The sequence below is a fragment of the Pyrus communis genome, chromosome 5 (genome assembly GCF_963583255.1).
Source record: "Pyrus communis chromosome 5, drPyrComm1.1, whole genome shotgun sequence".
Lineage (NCBI taxonomy): Eukaryota > Viridiplantae > Streptophyta > Magnoliopsida > Rosales > Rosaceae > Pyrus > Pyrus communis.
Window position 1 is genome coordinate 22,893,354 of NC_084807.1, and position 20,399 is coordinate 22,913,752.

The 20,399-nt window shown below is 38.7% G+C and overlaps 3 protein-coding genes and 1 pseudogene across 4 annotated transcripts; all 4 read right to left on the bottom strand.

Moving 5' to 3' along the window:
- Nucleotides 1-70: 70 nt before the first annotated feature.
- Nucleotides 71-11,355, bottom strand: LOC137734841 (uncharacterized). Of its 2 annotated transcripts, none has more exons than XM_068474138.1 (18): nt 10,926-11,355; nt 9,822-9,901; nt 8,969-9,019; nt 7,778-8,299; nt 7,379-7,636; nt 6,942-7,007; nt 6,679-6,858; nt 6,536-6,587; nt 6,133-6,414; nt 5,634-5,744; nt 5,182-5,373; nt 4,432-4,707; nt 3,531-4,151; nt 2,447-2,934; nt 2,242-2,302; nt 2,075-2,143; nt 733-1,389; nt 71-633 (listed from the first exon to the last, which is right to left on the bottom strand). In XM_068474138.1, the coding sequence occupies exons 1-17, from the start codon at nt 11,169-11,171 to the stop codon at nt 1,303-1,305; spliced, it is 3,642 nt and encodes a 1,213-aa protein (XP_068330239.1). In that variant the 5' UTR covers nt 11,172-11,355; the 3' UTR covers nt 71-633; nt 733-1,302. The 2 variants fall into 2 exon arrangements, with proteins under 2 accessions (XP_068330239.1, XP_068330237.1); XM_068474136.1 differs by having other exon boundaries at nt 2,242-2,314.
- Nucleotides 11,356-12,962: 1,607 nt separating this feature from the next.
- LOC137735529 (enoyl-CoA delta isomerase 1, peroxisomal-like) lies at nt 12,963-14,171 on the bottom strand. The gene has a single exon (XM_068474957.1). It carries the CDS (start codon nt 13,955-13,957, stop codon nt 13,241-13,243), a length of 717 nt encoding a protein of 238 aa, XP_068331058.1. The 5' UTR covers nt 13,958-14,171; the 3' UTR covers nt 12,963-13,240.
- A 330-nt stretch (nt 14,172-14,501) lies between these two features.
- Nucleotides 14,502-16,728, bottom strand: LOC137734431 (zinc finger protein GIS2-like; annotated as a pseudogene).
- On the bottom strand, nt 16,710-19,824 carry LOC137734112 (ACT domain-containing protein ACR9-like). Its single transcript, XM_068473396.1, has 6 exons — nt 19,581-19,824; nt 19,221-19,442; nt 18,993-19,098; nt 17,820-18,171; nt 17,252-17,536; nt 16,710-17,171 (listed from the first exon to the last, which is right to left on the bottom strand). The coding sequence occupies exons 1-6, from the start codon at nt 19,732-19,734 to the stop codon at nt 17,025-17,027; spliced, it is 1,266 nt and encodes a 421-aa protein (XP_068329497.1). The 5' UTR covers nt 19,735-19,824; the 3' UTR covers nt 16,710-17,024.
- Between the last annotated feature and the right edge of the window lie 575 nt (nt 19,825-20,399).

A 20,399-nucleotide genomic window follows, 5' to 3' on the forward strand; every position in this document is an offset into this window, starting at 1 on the left:
GATTCTTTTTTCTACAAACAAAAATCTAAATACACATTGTCACGGTCGAATTTAGAACCCATCAGCAAACAAAGAAATAAAACCAATACTTCCTCTCAAAATCGATCGATTGAACATGAAAAACAAAATTTCTCAACAGACATGCAAAAAAGATTCAATTTCTCTATAGCCATTTTACAACAATCAACAATTAGCTGAAGGAAACGGGAAAAAAAGATGGAATCAAAACGAAAAAAAATTGAAAATAATTCACATATTTACAATGTCGAAAATAAACCCTGGAGACTCAAAAATCAGCGCAGGCACACTTTGGGGTGCCCTGAAAAAACAGACACCCCTGTGTTGCCCCTATTAACGGAATTAGAGAAGCATAACGTCTGGTAATACCCTCTAATACCTCGGTATACTCTGTCCACTAAACATACAAAGATCAATTCTCTTCGCGTTGCTGTCAGGAAGACGAAGCTCTATGAGTAACAAATGTAAAAAACTTTCACTGCCCATGTATGTCAATAACGCCTTCAGGAATTACTAAATATAACGAAGGCAGGACGAAAATGGAAATCTGGAGTCTACAGAATATATTCTCCGAAAGTTTCTCACAAGGTCTCTTGGCATTGTAATGCACAATAACTGCATGCACACGACAGAAAAAGTATATATTATTAAACAGACAAATCTTAGCATAAAGTACAATAATGCACAAAATTCATTGAGGATAGGTGGCAGTACCTTGAGATATGTCTACATGCTACGCCCGTGCCTTGCAACTTCCAGTTGCAGAACGAAAGGCAGAAGAAGAATTAAACATTTCCAAACTTTCTGAGAGCTACGTGTGCTCTAAGTATCTTCTTTTCTGACGAGCCCCCGCCATAATCCTTCAGCTGAACATGAACTTCATGTATTTTACAAAACAAAGGCGTCCCCCAACAGTTCAATACATAATGTACAGTATGGATAGGAAGATATGGGAAGTAGATCTCGATCTGGCTCACCATTTTCTAATCATTTGAGAAGGACAACCACAAGGAACTGATTGCTGACGTCCCCACTGTGTTCGGTAGGAAAGACTTTTCAGCCTTATCCAACATGTAATGCATCTCCTACCCTATGTTTACTATTTTTCCCAAGAATTTCATGGATGCTTTGAAAATTAAGCATAATCCCAGACATAGGTTTTTCAAACTTGCCAAATAGTGCTGTTCGAGGATTAGCATATGTGTCATTCTGATGGCATGAGCCTGTGCTTGGAAGCATTGTTCTACAAGTATAGGGAAACATCTACAATTCTGCATCACCAGATTACAACCCGGTTCCAAGATCGTTTGCCAGCTGAAGTATGCCACGCATCTGAAGATATGGATTTTCCAAGAGCTTTTCATTGTTGCTCTGCACAGAGTAAACATGGCAGTGAGAAGCTAGCTGCTATATTATAAGCTCTTCCAAGTTCCAACAGGGAATTGTAAACTATCTTTTTTATCCATACTTCTGTGACATGCTTAGGTGATAAGTTTCCTTATAGCCATCTCCTTTAAAACCTTAGCAGTTAAAATTTGTCAACCGTATATCATGACCTTTACGAAGAGAACTAAATGGGACAATTGGAGATTCCAAAACCAGCTCCCAAGCAAGTTAATCAGCAATACAAACACAAATACAAGGATGAGTAGTCGCTAGAGATAATCTCTTTATAATAAGTATAGGGCAAAGTTGGTTTCAGAATAAGGCTTAGTCTGTACGAAATATTACACGCCCGTGACTCTTCTGACAAGGAATATAAATCCAGTAGTTGAATGCTACATAGTTTCTTATCAGGCTGCCTAAAGCTATCATACTTTCGACCTATGTTATCTAAAACATAACTTTACAATGAGATATTGCTCCTACAAAGAAAACAATCCTCAATAACCTATAGTCCTATACTCTAATGTTTCTATAAAAGTTTCTATATTTCAATCACCATATCCAAGTCACGACAATATGATAATATCTATGCAAAATATGACCTATTATCTTTTTCAGGAATCATATTGAGAATGTGTGACGGCATGCACAATACTAAAACAAGGCCCACCTGCTGAGCTCTAACAACAAGATTCTGAAGCATGTGCTGGTACTTTTCAGGTTTTTCTGACATCATTCGCTATAAAACACAAATTAAAATTGTTAGCAGGACAAACATCACCACATATTCAGTACAGTGTAATTTGTTTGTGGGAAGAGGAGAAAAAGCATTCTTGCCTTCAGAAGAAAAGCTGATGAGTAATATGCCACCCTCGAGTCTGTATCATCCAAGAGTTCCCTGAATTTATAACTTAAAAATGAATCATATATCATATATATGCACACACAACAAAATAAAAAGCAGAAATATATATAAAAGAAAAAAAGAAAAAAAGAAAAAAAAGGGAAGCTCATCCAATGGTAGCATGAATTGAAGAATCACCTAAAAAATTCTTCCCCGCCAACTTCCTGGAAAGTAGCAGGATCTGCAGTACATTTACCAATTAGAAGTAACAAAAGCGTAGCCCGTATATCAGATGTTGCACCAGGAAGGTTCCCTCTTCCTTTGCTTCCAACAGCTATACCCAACGCAATGTTGTCTGTTGCTGCACCAGCAAGTTGAATCAATGGCCAATAAAACAATGCAGCTGGAACTCGTGTGACCAACTGCATGGGAACTATGGCCTGTCCTCGGAGAAGAAGTGCTGCCATTGATTCTGTCTCATGATCTAGAGGATTGTTATTTCCGAGGCCAGATCTGCCACTGGATTCTTCCATACAAACATCCTGGTGAGAACTCTCTTTCTCGTCAACTATTTTATTTCCGTCCATCCGTCTAAGAACCCTACCAAGCTGTGCATCATCTCCAAAGTCTGTTGTATTTGCAGATGGAGCTCTCAAGCATAATTGAGAGAATAGAATGTCACACATCTGTTTACAGAAACCAAGGAAAAATAGGGGATAAGGAAAATATACCCTCTACTAAAAAAAAAAAAAACGCACAAGTGAATTCCATAAAATCATGAAACATACGTGAATCCTTGGGGGGAAATGAGAATGCACTTTGCAGCAACTCAAAGCAAATTCTCCAATACTATTTAGAAAAACAGATTTGCACTAGATGTACTCAATTTGATTTTTCATTTATTTGTTCTTACATAAAATTCTACCAGTCAAAATTCCCAGCCAGTAAATCCCTTATATAAGAATGTATCATGTCACGACACTCAGCCTTATCAATATTACACTAATAATCTTTATCGATAAGGTCAAGAAACATTCAATACATACCAAATATGATTTTGTGCAGACAAAACATTTTACATTGACCCTGCAGCAAGACTAAGTGGAGAAATACTCCAGTCCCTACACCATTCAGAAGTGGTACACCTTATGTTTTTTTTCAAACAATCAAAATCAAAGGTAACATTCAGAGTCCGTCAGTTAAAAGCCATATAATTAAAGCATATGTGGTTAATAGTTTCCTAAATTTAGTAAAGAGATTTTCTGGTTCTTAAGAAAATTACCTTCAAAATATTAATGCGATCTGTTTCATTGATCTGAAAAACCAAGGACAAGGCACTACTCATGATGTCTATCACTGCACTAGCTTTCTCGAGACGGTTATCTCTCCTTACATTGCCAATATCACTGCCATGTTTCTGGACTTTATTTTCATTTAACAAAATCTTACACCTCATAAGAAGCCTTTCAAGAACATACAAAAAGCCCCATCTGATTGAGTTGTGCTTTGACTTCAAAAGCCCACACATAAGCCAAATGGGCAAAGGAACATCTGAAGCAACTGAAGAATCATGAACACCGGCATGGGCAATTTTCTGCTGCATGTTTTTTATATTTGACAAAATACTTGAATTCCCTTCCTCACTAATTTCTGCAATAAGCAGGTCACTTAACCAGACATACGCATTCCGATGGTAAGCAATTCTTTCTGAATGAAGAAGGGAATGTAAAAGAGCCCATGAGAGTTTTGCTTTCATGCCAACTCCATTTCTCAGAACGGCACCTTCAATGCTATCCAGAGACTTGTAAGATTTGGTTATCTGCATCATGTGTGAGAACTCTGTGTCCAAATGAGTAAATGAGCTTACTGTTGCACCAAGTTTCTCCATTACACTGTCCAACAGCTGTAAAGTTAAAACAAAATTCAGATAGCAGCAACTTTGATAAATTCATTAAATTGTTGCAATTAACTGACTTATCCAAATCAAAAGAAAATATGGAACCGAAAAAAACTTTCCAATAATTTCTGAAACTGGCAAAAAATTCCATTAAACAAAAATGTGAAAAAATTGAAAGAACATGGCCTACCCACAGCGCATGCACAAATACATTTTTTGGGAACGAACAAACAAAACATGCACATGGACTCACACCAATCACGCACACAAACTTTTGAGACATTACCATATTGAGCCGTTCACTGTTCGGATATCTAGATAATGCATCTGAAATAGAACTCTTCAAGATTTCCCCAATGCCTACCAACCCAAGCTTAACAGATATATAGAAAGCTTCAGGCGCATCAGCTCGATTGAGAAGGGCAACAAGAGGCTGAATCTCGTCATCGCTATACTCAGTGACTCCAGTAGCTATGAATATTTCATTTATTTGATGTAAAGCATGGTCCAAAAGAACCAAAAACAGATTTCTCCTTTCCTCCCTTGATTTTGCAAGTGAATACTGTATTGCAAAATAGTTATAGTTTGGAATCAGGAAACTTTTTTTCATAAAAAGAAACCTTCAATGCAAAAGCACTAATAGATTAGTTGCATTAATAATAAATAAACATTTAAGTAAAGCTCATCTCTAATAACAGGTCTGTCTCCATCTTCTAGTAAGTACACGGATTTGAGTGTGTGCTAGTTCTTTGCCTACTAAAGTGATGTTTAAGATCATCAAACTTGCTTTCCCGTCCCCAAATATTAACAATAAGCACATACCAAGTGTTACAATATTAGACAAACACTTTACAAGTCACAGACGATAACAGGATTGTGATTACCAGAGGTCTTAGCTAAATGCTAGGAATCAACTAACAACCCAAATTTCTAATAAAGCTAATCTTCAGAGTTCAGATAAAAAAGAAACGCAAAAAAAAAAAAAATCAACAAACCTTACTATTTATTCCAGTTTCATAGTAAATTATTAGCATACCTCAACAAAAATAAACTCTATTCCACCAATCAGATCAACTTGCTCCACCAGAAACAATTGGGTACTTGAAACAGCGTTGTTGGTTCCTTCAGGTACTTGATAAAACATGTTTGCTAACATGCTAATAAGCTTGCAATGAACTACTTCTGCCCAAGAATTTTTCCTGCTAATTTCTAGAAGTGCCTTTATAACCTGACAGTAGGAAGTAGAATTAAAACCAACATTAAACTCACTGATATGATAGAAAAGAAATATTAAGTGAATTTTTAGATTATAGCATTATTTGGTACAAACTGGATACATAAGGTTTATTCACACATTAGCCTTATATCTTATGAAAAAGATGGTAATATAAAAATTAAACAAAAATTATAGGAAAGGTTTCTGATAAAAACTTGTCAAACATTTCCAATGATTACAGCATTGATATACAAAACTTCAAAATATCTCACCCTTATGTCAAGTCCATTTATCCGGTTTCTCAAGATTTTGCCTCTATCACAGACAAAATATAGCAAACAGCTAAGAGCAGAAGCCCAGACAGATTCTTCCTCCTCTTCTATCTGTACGAAAGATAAGAGACTAGTTGGTAAAGAATGATGGCAAAATTTCCACGATATCGAAACTAAAACATTTAACAGAAAAATAGTATAGTTAAAAACTTAAAAAGTGTCCTAACATGCTTGTTTGGGTGGAAAGAAACTACAGATTTTTTAAGATAAGAAGGTGGTGGATTTTAATTGGAAAAGTAGAAGTTTGCACTCTTTGAGGTTTATTTGTCTAAACATATCAGGAAACATTCAATTTAGATTAATTATTTTAACCGGTTTTGAAATATATTTTCTAATGCTTTAACTGTAACTTTTTAGTTGAACATTAATGGACAGCTTGTCAGAAAAATAACATGCATCCAACATGAAAGTTATATAACGAATATGACAGAAAATATACCTGAACAAGAAACAGCAATATCTCATACAAAATATTCAAAATCCAAGTTTCAAAATTATCAATTGCTGAGGAAGTGCCCATCATAACAGAATCTGATCTTCTCACTCCTTGTGTTGCAAGCATAGATTCACTGTCAAAATATGATTCTTGAGAATACTCTTCTTCAATCGTGGAATCGTTATCGGTTACCATTGGCTCTAATAAATGAGCATGAACTCCAAGGTTCAAAATCAAGTCAAAAGCACGATTCCTACATGTTGCTCTTGGAGAATTAAGCATTTCCTGAAAGATAATATAAAAAAAATTGTAACCTAATGAAAGAAAGAGGAGGAGGAGGAGGGGCGCGGGGGGAAGAAAAATGGATAATCTAATAATGAAATATTAGCGTGTAGTTGACTATCACCTTAAGCATAGACAGAGTGAGAGGGGCAGCAGTCCCGGAATCCAAGACATACCTACAAAATGAGGTTTTCAACATACAATGAGGCAGCAAAAGACAGGGAATGTGAACTGTAATAAATACTGGCCAAATGCATGACAACATACATGTCAATAACAAGTTTGATAAGGACGCTCACTGCCGCATCCATAGATGGCTTTCCATAGTTATTAGTTAATCTAGATGACACTGTCCTCACATTAGCATTCTGCAAAGATGCCTCAGAGCAAACTGCAGCAATGACCTCACAAACCTCAGCAGGATTCAACCGCAAGGGTTGTTGTTCACTGATACACAACCAAAATATGGTGAGAGAGAGAGAGAGAGAGAGAGAGTAAGATAACGAACAACATAATTGATTATTTGTTACCTGTAGTGACGATACTGGAATAGCGGTTTAGCCCGAGGACGAAATGTGCTCACTGGAGAATCATCCCTGAAATTTGGATGTACAATGTCAAAATAGTAGTTGTGTCAATATTGTACCAAAGTTTTAGTATCCGATGACATAGGACTAATGAGTACAGGTTTAACAAATATGCCTCAGAAAACAGGGAATAAGAAGGGATTATTTTAAAATGTAAATCCCTGGTGGTAATAGAAATATCTGCAAAAGGCAGTGAATTTAAACGAAATATCTTCGAAGTTTTTTTTTTCAGTCATAGAAACATGATTCTGTTCTGTCGTAATATTCAGAACTATGTGCCACAAAAATTGGAGAACCAAATTCCTACGCTACATTTTATAAAATGCTGTAACATAGTTGACCAAGATGTAACAACAGTTGAACAAGAGGTAAGAGCGTACCATATTTGATGAGGGCCGGATTTAGTACGCTTAGATGCTGTGATTGCTCTCAAATGGGAACGGGCAGCAGCAGAATCAGTAATCGCCGTTACTGGGGAAGGTTGCAACAGTTGATCAAGATAAGGCATATCAGCAGTTCCAAAATACTTCCAAGGTTGACCTTTCATTTTAGATTCCTTATCTCCTACAAGTAGAGCTGCGGCACCTACTTCTAGAAGACTATGCATTCTCGTATCTTGGGGATTTACAACACGATCACTTGATAGTGGAACACGTCAAGCAGTCAAGTTAGTATATTAAGCAAGAGGAAAAATATGAGATATTGACCAAATAAAATTGTAAACTACAAAGAAATCAACCACCAGAGATAAGAAGGTAAACACAAGTATATGTAATTACCTTTCAGTCCCTAAGGATGATGACTGCTGTTCCCCAAGCCAGCGCCACTTGAAAACGTCAAGCGCAAAGTATTCAACATCTCCCATTCCATCAACCTTTCCAATGTTTGATAAGTTCAACACAGACATGGTTGTGGCATCTTTACTCTCCAAAGGTTCTCCACTGTGTGCAGGGCTTAGTTGTGAATTAAAGGACCTACTCAACAAAGAAGACAAACTCGGAAGAGACTGTCTTGTTGCAGAAAGAGCTCCAGAGAAAGCAGCAGGATGGAATGACCGCTTTGGAAGATGTTGAGACACAAGAGACCTCACATAGTTCAATGACTTCACAAGTGCCCCAGACGCAAAACTAGGTACAGATAAAGGAACTACATTTGTAGATGCCGTTGATATTGTTGATGTTATTGATCCAAACGATTGCGACCGTGGAGACAATCTCCGGTTTGGACCAATGTCGCATTCAACAATGGTGTTTACACAAAAGCGATCTATCTGCAGTAATGTCTCTTCACTAGGTTTGTACCTACAGAGAGTAAAAAAATGTATAGCCCTATTGATCAAAATTGCAAGAAACTATCCTGGTAGGAAAGATGTTTCTCCCTCATTTCAGACCATAGAATGTGCATCCAGTGTAAGGGCCTACTAGGTAACTTTAACGACAACATAAAATATATTCAAATCAGTGTCAGTATGGCAAGTCTCAAGCCACTGTTAAAATAAATTGTAACGCAGTAAATGGAAGGCAAGAAATTAAATCTACACAAATGAGGATAACTTGTGCCCAGAGTGTGATATAAATCATTTCTCTAAACAGCAACTTATTTATTTTAATTTCAATGAAACCAGTACAGGTTTCTCCTCATAGATTAGTATCCTACATTATCTTCTTTCCCAATGCTTAGGCTTTGATAGGAGGTTGAAGAAAATCAGGCATATCAGTCCCTACACTACACGTTTAGTCACCAATGACACCTTCTAAATGAAGGAAATTACAACAATGACCACTGGAAGGATTATGAACAAATAGAAAACAACGAAGCCCATTTCAAACAAAAAATAATAATTCAACGATAGAATAATAAGCGTTGCAGGCAACTAGAAGAAATGAGTACAGGCTGTACAGCTGTGACATAAACAACTCATACATCAAGTTATTAGAATCATTAAAGATCTCATGATACAAAGAACATACCTTAGAAGGTAGCGTTTCAAAAGTGCCACACACCTTGCAACAACTGCTGGGCTGGCATAAATAAAAGTAACATCAGGTAAAAGGATAACACATATTGTCCCTTACAGACAGAGATAATTTACATGCACTTCTAAAACGCTAAATGTACATACACATACAGACAGAGACATATTTCTGAAAATGTCTAAAAGGTCCAGTACTCCAGTGTACCACTATGCTTCTAATCTCCCAAAATATTCCTTGTGTATGTTAATCAAATAGTTATTATAATTCTATGCTATACATATCTGCTATCACCTTTTTTTATTTGTTTGATTTAAAATGCTCATTTCTTTTTTGTATTCCATATGCATACTTATTTACCATTAACTAGAAGCCATATATGTTTACTCCTCACCTTCTACAGAGCTCTTATGAGTATCAAATATATTTCTATACACAACTTACTGGCAGTTATAATGGTTTGCTGTTACAAGTGTTCCCAAATTTACCCCCTTTCATTACTTTTGATTAATAGGTTGAACTATATTTTATGGCCCATTCAATCTTGTGATGCAAATCTGAGAAGCACACAGCCAAAACTAGATTTCTTCTAAACAATCACCAAAGCTGGATTCAATTTTTTGAAATTAATCGCCAAAGCTGGTTTTTTACACCAATTATACCACGCTTGTTATTGTTACTGAAATGTGTGAAGCACAAGTTTCTTCTTTTGTTTTGGTTAGATAGAAACTTGAACCTAGGATCTCTACCCTCTTCTCAGCCATCCCATGTCACTAGAGCTAAGGATAATGGGCAAGTATTTAAGTTAAAGTAAGAATAGAAAACCTACAAGAGTATATACAAGATTTACCTTCGCTCCCTCTCGGCAATGGTATGTTCTAAAATCACATTGTAAGACAAGTCCATCGTCGAAGGGGCTGCCAGATAGTCCTGCCAATCATAATAAGTTGAACTTGTGAAATATGAAACTGAATCTCATTCAAGTCAATCAAATAACAGGATACAGAGCACTGTTAAAAACTTCTCAATCATATGTCAGATACACTCATGTGTGGATAATTGAATAATTGCAACCAACCAGAAGAGCAATGAAATCTAAATATGCTCCCTAACCAGTAAATTCGAAAATCGGCAATAAAATTCCATTTCAACTTGCCCCAATATGTATAGTTAAAGAGAGAACCACTCAGAAGAAAGACTCTTTTGAGTGCCAACTGAACAACAAATTTATAATAAACGCCAAATTAATTCAGCCACTTGTAACTTTGTACAAAGAGCTTATATCACCTTGCATGCAATTGTTTTAAACCATTAGATTTTTAGGTGGACACTTGGAGCTTAAAAACAGTTGCTCGCCTGAGGACGATTATAATTAAAGAAGCGTTTTCTTTTGAATTTAAATATGAAGTGATCCAAGCAAGGACATTTTTTATTTAAGACCAATCACAGAGCAGGGAAACCACATTAAATACTCTCTCCAGGCTCCAATGCAAACTCAAAACGTAAACACACACACACACTACGAATAACCATTTTCAGCACTCGTGCTCTGTTCGTTGCTAACAGCTAAGAGAATGTAGCAAAGCTAAAAACACCCCAAGCAAAATCTACAATGTGTATGATTTTGAACTAGCTAAAGCCAAAACCTTATACCCACTAAACGAGAATTCAGCTTAATTATCTATCTTTTAAGCCATAAAACTCACTAATAAGTTGCCTTTTACTCACAAAAAACAGTTTTTTTTTTCTCTTCTTTTCTTTCCTAGTGATTTTCTCAGCAATCAAACAGAGTTCAAATCTCGAATTCATGCAAAATCCACCAATTAAAACAAAAATCATACACACAACCAGGAAGACCTAGATTCCAGAGCATAAACCGGCATTTCAAAGATCCAAATATCTCCTAGCAAAATCACAAACCAAACAGAAAAAAAGCAAGAGAATTTCCACTCACCCGAAGAATTCGAGAAGCTTCGGAGAGGAGCACAGTGGAGGAAGTGGTTCCATGGTGGGAGGTAGCCGCGGCGGAGGAGGACAGGCAGTCGGCCACAGCTCGGCGCAGCGGCTCCGGCGGCTTCTTGAGCGACGAAGATCTCAACCTGGAGATTCCTCCTCCTCCTCCTCCACCACCTGCACCTCCGCCCAACTGAAGCCTCGAAGTCCCGGGGCTCCGAACCGGACTGTTGTAGCCGGAAGACATCGGGTGCTCGGGTCGGGTCGCCACCCGAATCTCTCAGAATTTCACTTCGCACGGCGGAAGAAAAACTTGGTCCTCTTGCTCTGTGGAGAGCTCCACTCTTACATTTGAGCAAAATCTAAAAAAAATAATAAAAACAATAAAACTGTTCGTTTTCTTTTTCGTTTGTGTTGTGCTCCAAATGTAAACCAAGTGCGCCAGAGAGAGAGAGATTGGGAAAATTGTTATGTATTTATTTATTTATTTATTTTTGAATTACGGATTAAATAATTAAATATTATTTTTTTGGTAGATTCTTAAATATCGGTGTAATGCGGTGATTAGCTGGAGGAATGGCGTAGTTTTATGAGGCGTGATTAGCTGGCATGCGCTAGAATTTGTCCCTTTTTCTTCCAGAAAAAAATAATAAATAAATAAAAGATATTTGGGAATAAAAAGGGGTATGAGTGGAGAGAGAGAGAGAGAGAGGGGGTGAGATTTTCTTCAGGATTTGTGTTTTATTTTATTTTCAAGTTTTTGTTTTGGTTTTTCTGTTAAATTTGATTTCCCGCTCTCATCATGAATTCTTTTGGACAAAGTATTGAGTATGTAAGCAAATGGTAGTGTGGAAAATGCAGTAAATGCATCCGTTGGAGGAAATAAATTGTGACACTAGCGTTGGTCTGGCACAGTTTTGGAAAGACTAAACACGTTTTCAGACAACCAAAAGTCTGTTGTGGCCACGTTTAGAAGGCTATATACGTTTTTTTCACAATCGAAAACTCTTCTGGAATTCTTTGGAAGGTTATGCACGTTTTCACACAACCATGGCATTCTTTGTACAGCTAATGCGCCTTTTGACAACATAAAGCTTTCTTAGGCAACGTTTAAAAAGACGTACACGTTTTCACATAACCAAGAGCCTTCGTAGAAATCTTTACAAGGTTAGACACGTTTTTACACACCCAAGAGCCTTTCTAGCAATATTTAGTGCGATTATCCACATCAATCAATGCTAAAATAACTAAAAAATTGTTTAGCAGTACCTTATAGCATTAAGTTATTTTGTCTAGGGAAAATGATTAAAAGGAGTTACAAGGCTATGAAATATCAAATGGGGATTCCGCTTACTCAAGGGGGTGGATGACGATATGGAATAAATGACCCTAACCATCCCATGTACCATTCTACTTATGAGTACAAGTAATTCCTACAAAACTTGATCACGAACAAATTTCAGACTTTTTAGAAAAGCCTACTAGTTAACTAGTTAATTTATGGTTTGATTTTTCACCTTTGGGTTAACTAAATGGAAGGAAATATTTTGAATTATAACCTTTTTTAGAAATAATTTTTTACTTATAACATTGAAAATATGTTTTGACCTAAAAGAAATTAGATCCCCTACAAATACAAGAATAAAATTCTTTTTTGGGAGGTGGTCAACATATATGCACTGGTTTGGTGCTGATGTGCTTTTATAAAAAGTGAGTATAAAAAAAAAGTTAAGCTCAAAAAGGTATTTGGTAAAAATTTAAAAACAGCTTATTTTCACAGTTTTGGATGAAAAAAAAAACTGAAAATGTGAAGCGGCAAAAATGAGCTTTGAAAAAAAACTGAAAATGTGAAGTAGCATAAATGTTGGACTATGATTTCTTGTTAAATGTTGGATTATAAGTTTAAGATAAAATTTATAAATATTTTTCTTTTAAAAATAAAGTATATTTAGTAATTCACCTTTATTTGTTAAGAAAATTAAATTAATGACACATCTAGTATTATACCCTTTTTGGTCATTTCACACAGTCACAACTGTTTTGGATAAAAGTTTACCAAATACTATAATACTGCTTTTTTTTCTTTCCCAAAAGTACTTTTACAAAAAAGTTTACTAAACACTCTGCTGCTTTATTTCACATCTTCTTATTCTCATAACACAGCAGAATCAGATTTTTTTCGAAGCACAGCAATATCAAATCAGCCCATAGTACGACGAGAAGAAGTAGCAACAGCACGTTGGGCCAAGATTTATTGAATCCAACCTAAAATAACCATTGGGCCAAAAAGCCCACATGCCTGTCCGACCCATAAACCTACAGCCGGGATCTACTGCCAGCATTATTCGCGCGGATCTCATCGAGAACATCAGACAACAAGTCCTTGCGAATCTGAGCGTACACGTGTCCGTTCCATTTCCGCGCGACCAACTCCTCCCCAAGTATAACCGCGGCCTCAACGGTTTCCTCGGCGCTATCGTGCGCCGAGTCGATAATCCCCTTCGCCACAGCCACGTCGGCTTTCACCCTATCGGCTCTGAGCAACAAGTCGCGCCGAGCCGCCGGCGACCCGACCTTGCTCTCGATAAGTGCCAAGAACCAACGCGGCAGAAGGAGCTCGATGTCGAGCTCGCTCATGTAGATGAAGCCGCGGTCCCGCCTCATGAGGAGGTAGTCGTGGCTGAGAGCGAGGATGAAGCCGGCGGCGGAGGCGTGGCCGGAGACGGCGGCGATGGTGGGCATCGGGAGGGAGATGAGGTCGGCAACGAGGGACTGGAGCTTGGAGTCCATGAGCTCCAAGCGGGATTGAGAGGACTGGGCCCAGGAGAGATCGTAGCCGTTGGAGAAGAATTTGCCATGTGCGGTGGTGATTAGGGCCGAGGGCGATGATGACGTGGCGGTGGTGGTGACGGCGGCTCGGATTTGGTTGAGAGCGGATCGGATTGAGTCGATGAGAGTGGGGTTGAGCCTGTGCTCGCCCGGGCCTGTTAGCGTTAGGATGAAGATGTTGCCTTTCCTCTCTAACGTGCACATCTCTCTTTCTCTAGAAAATCTCCTCTCACTCTCTTGTAGGGTTTGAAGTTTCGGATTTGGCCAAGGTCGAAGAAATATAAAGCTGCGGGCTAGAGCATAGAATGGTCGATTGAAGCCGGCATTTTTCTGGAACGACTATGACAATCAAACGCTTGTTGTGGCCACGTTTAGAAGGCTATCTACGTTTTTTCACTATCGAAAACTCTTAAGTAAATCATTTGGAAGGTTATGCACGTTTTCAGACAACCATGGTATTATTTGGACAGCTTACGTGCTTTCAGGCAATAAAAAGCTTTTTACGGCAACGTTTCAAAGGATGTACACGTTTTCACACAACCAACGATTTTTAAGTTCTTATAAAGTTTCATTTTCGCACGACAGGTGTGTCATTATGACAGTATTTCAAGCTAATTTTGCATTTTCATATAAAAACTAAAGATATAACAGTGAGTGATTCGGTTTGAAATATCACCACGATGAAGGTATCATTGAAAGCCCGGTATATCCCCTACTGACACCCAATTTAGAGTCCAAAAGAAAGACATCAAATCCATTTAAAGGTCGTGCATTTTATACATGATTTTATACATGTTCCACCACAATTGTTGCAGATGACAATCGATACGCACTCTCGGCTGATATGACCTAGCATCCCACAAGTACGGCACATGATGTCACGGAAAGGGCCTCTGATGTCTGGTGTTAGGCTTGACTTAGCGCAATGGCAGGCTACGTGGCCTGATATGTTGCTAGTGTGGCGAACAGGTTCTTTGGGGCAGTCACGAGCAAGGTGACTGGGTTTCCGACGGTTGTTGCAGGCTTTCTCATCTGTGCAATCGACTGCAATATGACCCGGCCTGTAGCAATTGTTGCAGAGCCTTGCATCGCGGGATGACCTTTATTACCGCACATATGGCAGACTGGACCACTGGAACATTGGTTTGCAAGATGTCCAGGCTCCTTGCAGTTCCAACACGTAGTTGTTGAGTTGTATTCAACAGCAATGTGGCTGATAAAACATATAGCATTTGAATATTAAAAACACTTTCACCGGAGAAAATCAGGATTTGCGGTCCTCCATTCAACCTGTTTTCTATAGCTCTAAACCTTAAACGGAAAGTCTGCAGTTGTTGCAGATAGTCATATTCGGGCAATATCTTGCAAAATGCCCTGGCCGTTTACATTTATTGCAGAGATTATCTTGCCCCAAAAAATAACTGAATAATCATTTTGACATGAAATTGAAGGTGAAGCAGCAAAAGACTATATCAGTTTTGAATCTTTGATAAACATATGGAGTCCAAATACCACGAAGTTTGGTAGCGATATACATGATTAGCTATCGAATTATTATCAAAAAGGACGACTCAGCCAGTGAAAATTAAAGTCAACTTGAACATTTTAAACAAAATTTCTTTGAGTATTCAAATGTCACACAGTAAACACTGGATAGATCCTGAGGAGAGTTGATGAAAATCCAGGTAAAATGCAGTACTTATTTTTTCAAATTCAATCGCATCCTGCCTCGTAAATTTGCTAACTCTAACATATTGTGATGGCAGCCCTATATCTCCATTTCGATTTCTTGTCTAGCAAGTCATCTGCCTCGGTAACTGTATGGATACTTTTATAATTTAACACGTCAAACACTCTGCATGCTAAAATCATGAACATCCGGTGTACTTCCAGAAAAAATAAAATAACAGATGATAGAAAAAACAAAAAAACTTTACCCAAGCTCATACCAACACAAGGGATGGCTGCAGAAATTCATCTCAAGTTGCTTTACGAGTACCATAAGAGCGAGAAAAGACAAAAGCAAATTGAGCATGCTGGAAACAAAGGTTAGAACGTTCGATGAGGTACCTATAACTGCGAAGTTCCCTGGGATATGGAGCATCACGGTAAGATGCGCTCTCTCTGGTATCTCTTGGCTCGTTCTGGGCTTCGACTTGTACTCAGACTCATGTTGGAGACCACCAAGCAAAACCTTCAACGAAATATCTTTATGAGAGAAAAGAACCGATACAAGAACCAGCAACCGAGAGCTGCAACCTGCCTGCCAGAAGAACCAGCGATCGACTTAATTCCTGAAAATTCAATGCCAGAGCGATTTCCTCAAAACTCAACCGCAAAGATATACAATAGACATGGATGTTTATATGCGTAAGGGAAAGAGTGATCACCTAGTTCGTGTGAGGTAAACGTTGAGATGCAAAAGAAGAAGAAGACGAAGAGGAAAACCTAAATTGTAGAATTTGGGGATTTGAAAGCAGAGAGAGCAGAGCTTATTTATTGCTTCATCTCACGACGAGGATGATCATAATTTGTACAACGACGCAGTTTACCGCCCAGGCGTATATTTGGCCGAACTAAGGCTGCGTTTGGCTTTGTGTTTGCAAATTGCCACTTCTCCAAAAAGCCAATAAGCTTTCTCTTTTGATTTTTTAATAAGCAATGGCCAGCGAGTTAAAGGATAACATGGCAGACATTTCACATTCGAAGTTTTTTTCTTTTTCACCACATTCAAGTGATGGTAACGTTACCACCTTATTTATCACCATTGAATGAATCTAAATTTTGAGATATGTGGAATGAAGAGACGCAAATCTTGAAATCTAAAAACTTCGCAGATATGCTGCTGAACGTAACCACCATGCAGCCGAAATAACACTTTCAGATGAACATATTTATATATATACACCTGGTTACTACGACAATAATTATTTCAGATGAACACATACCGTGTTACTACGAAAAGCAGAGTACATTATAAGCACTTCAAGATGAAAATACAACATACAGAGAACATACATGTTCGAAATTTTAAGAAAACACAAGTTACACAGTAAGGACGGCAACCCTTGTGGCAAAAGCTAAAATATAGTTCGGCAGTCTCACAGTAGTGCGCCTGAGTACATGACCGCGAACTTCCTCCTAAAATAGTCAGTAGTGATTCTACACTCCTCGAGTGCAGATAACTATAACTATTTGGACGGAACTGCTGTACAGCGCACTTACAAGATGGAAAGAGTGCGATCCTCGAAAGGGGAGTGAATGTAACAGCTCACCAGCCCATGAGGGTTCTTCTAACTCTCTCTACAATATTACTTCTATTTTGTTTGCTTGCCAACGGAAATTCACGACTATCATCCAAAAGAAATCGGTAGATTTCCCACTGGCAAACTGAAGTTGAATGCCTTACAATTTCAGCCTGCATGCCAACAATGAAATAATGAGAGAAAGCGAAAGGGCATGCCACAAAAAGATAGGAAACTCACATCAAATTCTTACCGCAAAAATAGATGCTCCCAATTGCTTCAGTGCTAGAGTAACATCATAGAATACAAGGGGCCTCCCCTTTCCAGATAACTCAACTGGATTAGCAACTAAGAGTTCAGTTTCCGGGCCCCTGTTGGCAACGATCACTCGCAGTGGGTGAACCATCTCCTCCTTTAAACGAGCACACAATGCAACCTGAACTTCAGGATCAACAATCTTTTTTCCATTTGTCTGCTGAATAAATAGGTCCAAATTTCGGAAGCCTTTCACAGGTGACGAGAATCTACCATAGGCAATCTAAATGAGAAACAACAGAGACTTGCATCATTAAACTGCTAATTGCAATATAAATCAGTATTTTAAGTAGTGAAACACAAAAGTCATATCCAATGGGAGTTATGAACACTAAAAAGGAAAACCGAAGATTCTTTTTATTACATACCTACAGGTGCAGGTACCAAACATGGTACTCCGGAAATATATATATATGAAAGTGCCTGTCTGACTGAAATCTGTCCTGGTATATTGAGGCAGCCCAAATTTTCAGACAACAGAATTTAAAGACATCTTGAAAAAGTACCTGAATATTGCAGTCCTTGGAAGTCCTCATAATGTCATAAAAGAGGCCCTTCCGGTCAACACACTGTATTTGCAGCACCGTATGAACAGGGCTCAATGAATTATCCACTGTAATACTGGTCTTTTTCACCGTTCTCATATTTCGGGTGAGAGCTTTTGGATAAGCCTCCTCCTCCTTCAGCTGATAGCTAAACAATTCGTCAGCAAGGGCTGGTGGAAGAGAAGAATTCCCCTGCAGGCTTTCATACTCAGGCCCAGGCAACTTAAGCTCACAGGTGATGCAATACTCTCCTAAAGCAGCCATCAGATGCTCACATATGTCGTCTCTCCTCTGTTTTGTGTGTAATAACTCCCTAAAAGTATATGGTACCAAATAAGGGTGGTTGACACTGTATAACCAACACTTAAGAGCAATTACTACTTCACATTATGTACTTTCTGAAAGTGGTCTTATGATGTGAATGCCGGGGAACATATTAAACTCAAATGAATCTCCCCAAGTTTGGTAAGAATGATATCCAAAATCCAAAGAACAAACTGAAGAAATGCAAACAGTGACAACCCAAAATACACGTGCAGTTCTCCCAGTTAAGAGCATCTCCAACCGAGACGTCAGATGCCATAGTGGACGAAAAGCGGCAACCTTTGGCAGAAAACTACTCCCACCGATCAGCAAAAGCTGATGTGGATTAAGAGAGGAAGATTGCGCCGGCAAATTTGACGCCAAAAAGAAAAGGGACAACATTTCATTGTTTTGGATTGTTTACTTGGGCATTAGTGCACTTTCCCTTGCTAGCATCAGGTGGAGTATGGAGTTATGTAATATCCAAATTGCCACATAAGCCATCAAATTCAAACTTAACGTTATTTGATCAACAATACAACAGGATCAGACACTTCGTCCAACACATTGCCAAACGAATTCATCTAGATCCCTTTTACACTAAGGGAAAAACTCAAAAGGGTCATAAACCAACAGGAAGAAATTGGCAGCTTTTTCCGATGTCTCTGAGAATAATTAGCAATCCAGACAACCATTCAACAGCGATCGCTGACGCCTAAATCTCATGCATACTTTGATAGCACTAAAAGTGGATATTTCACAATTATTATATCTAAAATTAATAACTACAACACCGATACGCAATTTTCAAAAGGCATGCGAAAAACTCACAAGCAATCTGTGATGAAGAAGAGATCCAAAACCCTGCCATCCGGGGTCGGCATCACTTTCACTCTCTGAATCAAAATTTCAAGCTCACATAGCACTTTGGTAACATCTACATTTACACAAAAAGCAACAATAACTTATTCATTATTCAACCACACAAACAAAACAAACAATAACCGAAAATAAAAGCGAAAACCCAATAAAAATTAACGAAAAAGCTGAGATTTTAACCGTGGAGTGAGCCTCTCTGGTTGTGGCACCAAAACTTCAACAGATAGACCGGAGAGGGCGTGGGGACGTTGGAGATTTGATTGACGTAAAACGAGAAGAAGCACGACGACGGGCACGCAGAGGAGAGCCGATCCTTCAAGCTCTCCCAATCGACCCTCAGGGATTGGTGGTGGGGGACGACCCACAACACTATATAGCACCACCTTCCATCCGTCGAGAAATCTGCAACAAAAAACACCCAAAAATTCTCAGAATCTCAAAAACCCAGGTGCCAAATTGAGAATCTCAAAAACCCAGGTGCCAAATTGAGAATCTCAAAAACCCAGGTGCCAGAATCTGAAACTGGAGATTTGAAATCACCTGCTTTCGTAATGGAAAGGCCGAACTGGAGGATGATTCTGCAGAGGTCGCAGCCGAGGCCGGCCTTGTCGGGGCAGTTGAGGGTGAGGACGGAGGGCTCGTCGGGAGTCTTCCCCGGCTGGATCACGACGACGTCGTCGCAGGGAATGCCCATGGCTGATTCCGTGTTTTTACGAATCTGGGAGATGGCATAGGAGAGGTTGTGGCGGCCCGGCCGACTTTGGTGGGATTACACAGGGGTTAAACATTGAACTCTCGACAGAGATGGGGCGGCTGTTGTCGGATTAGTTGTTTGGACTTACCTAATGATTGCGCCACGTCACAAGTATTTAGCGGTCACAGAGCAGCCGCGGCCCACGTAACAACATTTATGGTTTTTACCCTTTTTGGGATGATAAATTTGCATAAATGGCAACTGATTTTTCAATTTTGTCCACTTAGCTCCGAAATTAAAAGGAAATTGCAACTAAGGACGCGAACTTCAAACTGCAATTTGGCATTTAAGTCCACTTGGATCCACATCCATCAAGTAGTGGCATGCGACGATAATGCATTACCTTTTCAAGGCCATTTTATATATTTGACGAGTCTTAAAAAAGTCCCATGAGCTTCTATGTCAACGCCTATGAAGCATTAATGCATAGTCCTTTTTAAGGAACATTGATTTAAGAAATATGAACTCAAAAGAACACCGATTCAAAGGAATACCAACCAAAGGAACACAGCCCAAAAGGTCTCGGCATAACAGATTTGGAAGAATGGTCGTGAGTGTTTTGGGAGCACATGGCCTCCAGATGTGTTATCAACAACAAGGCTGAG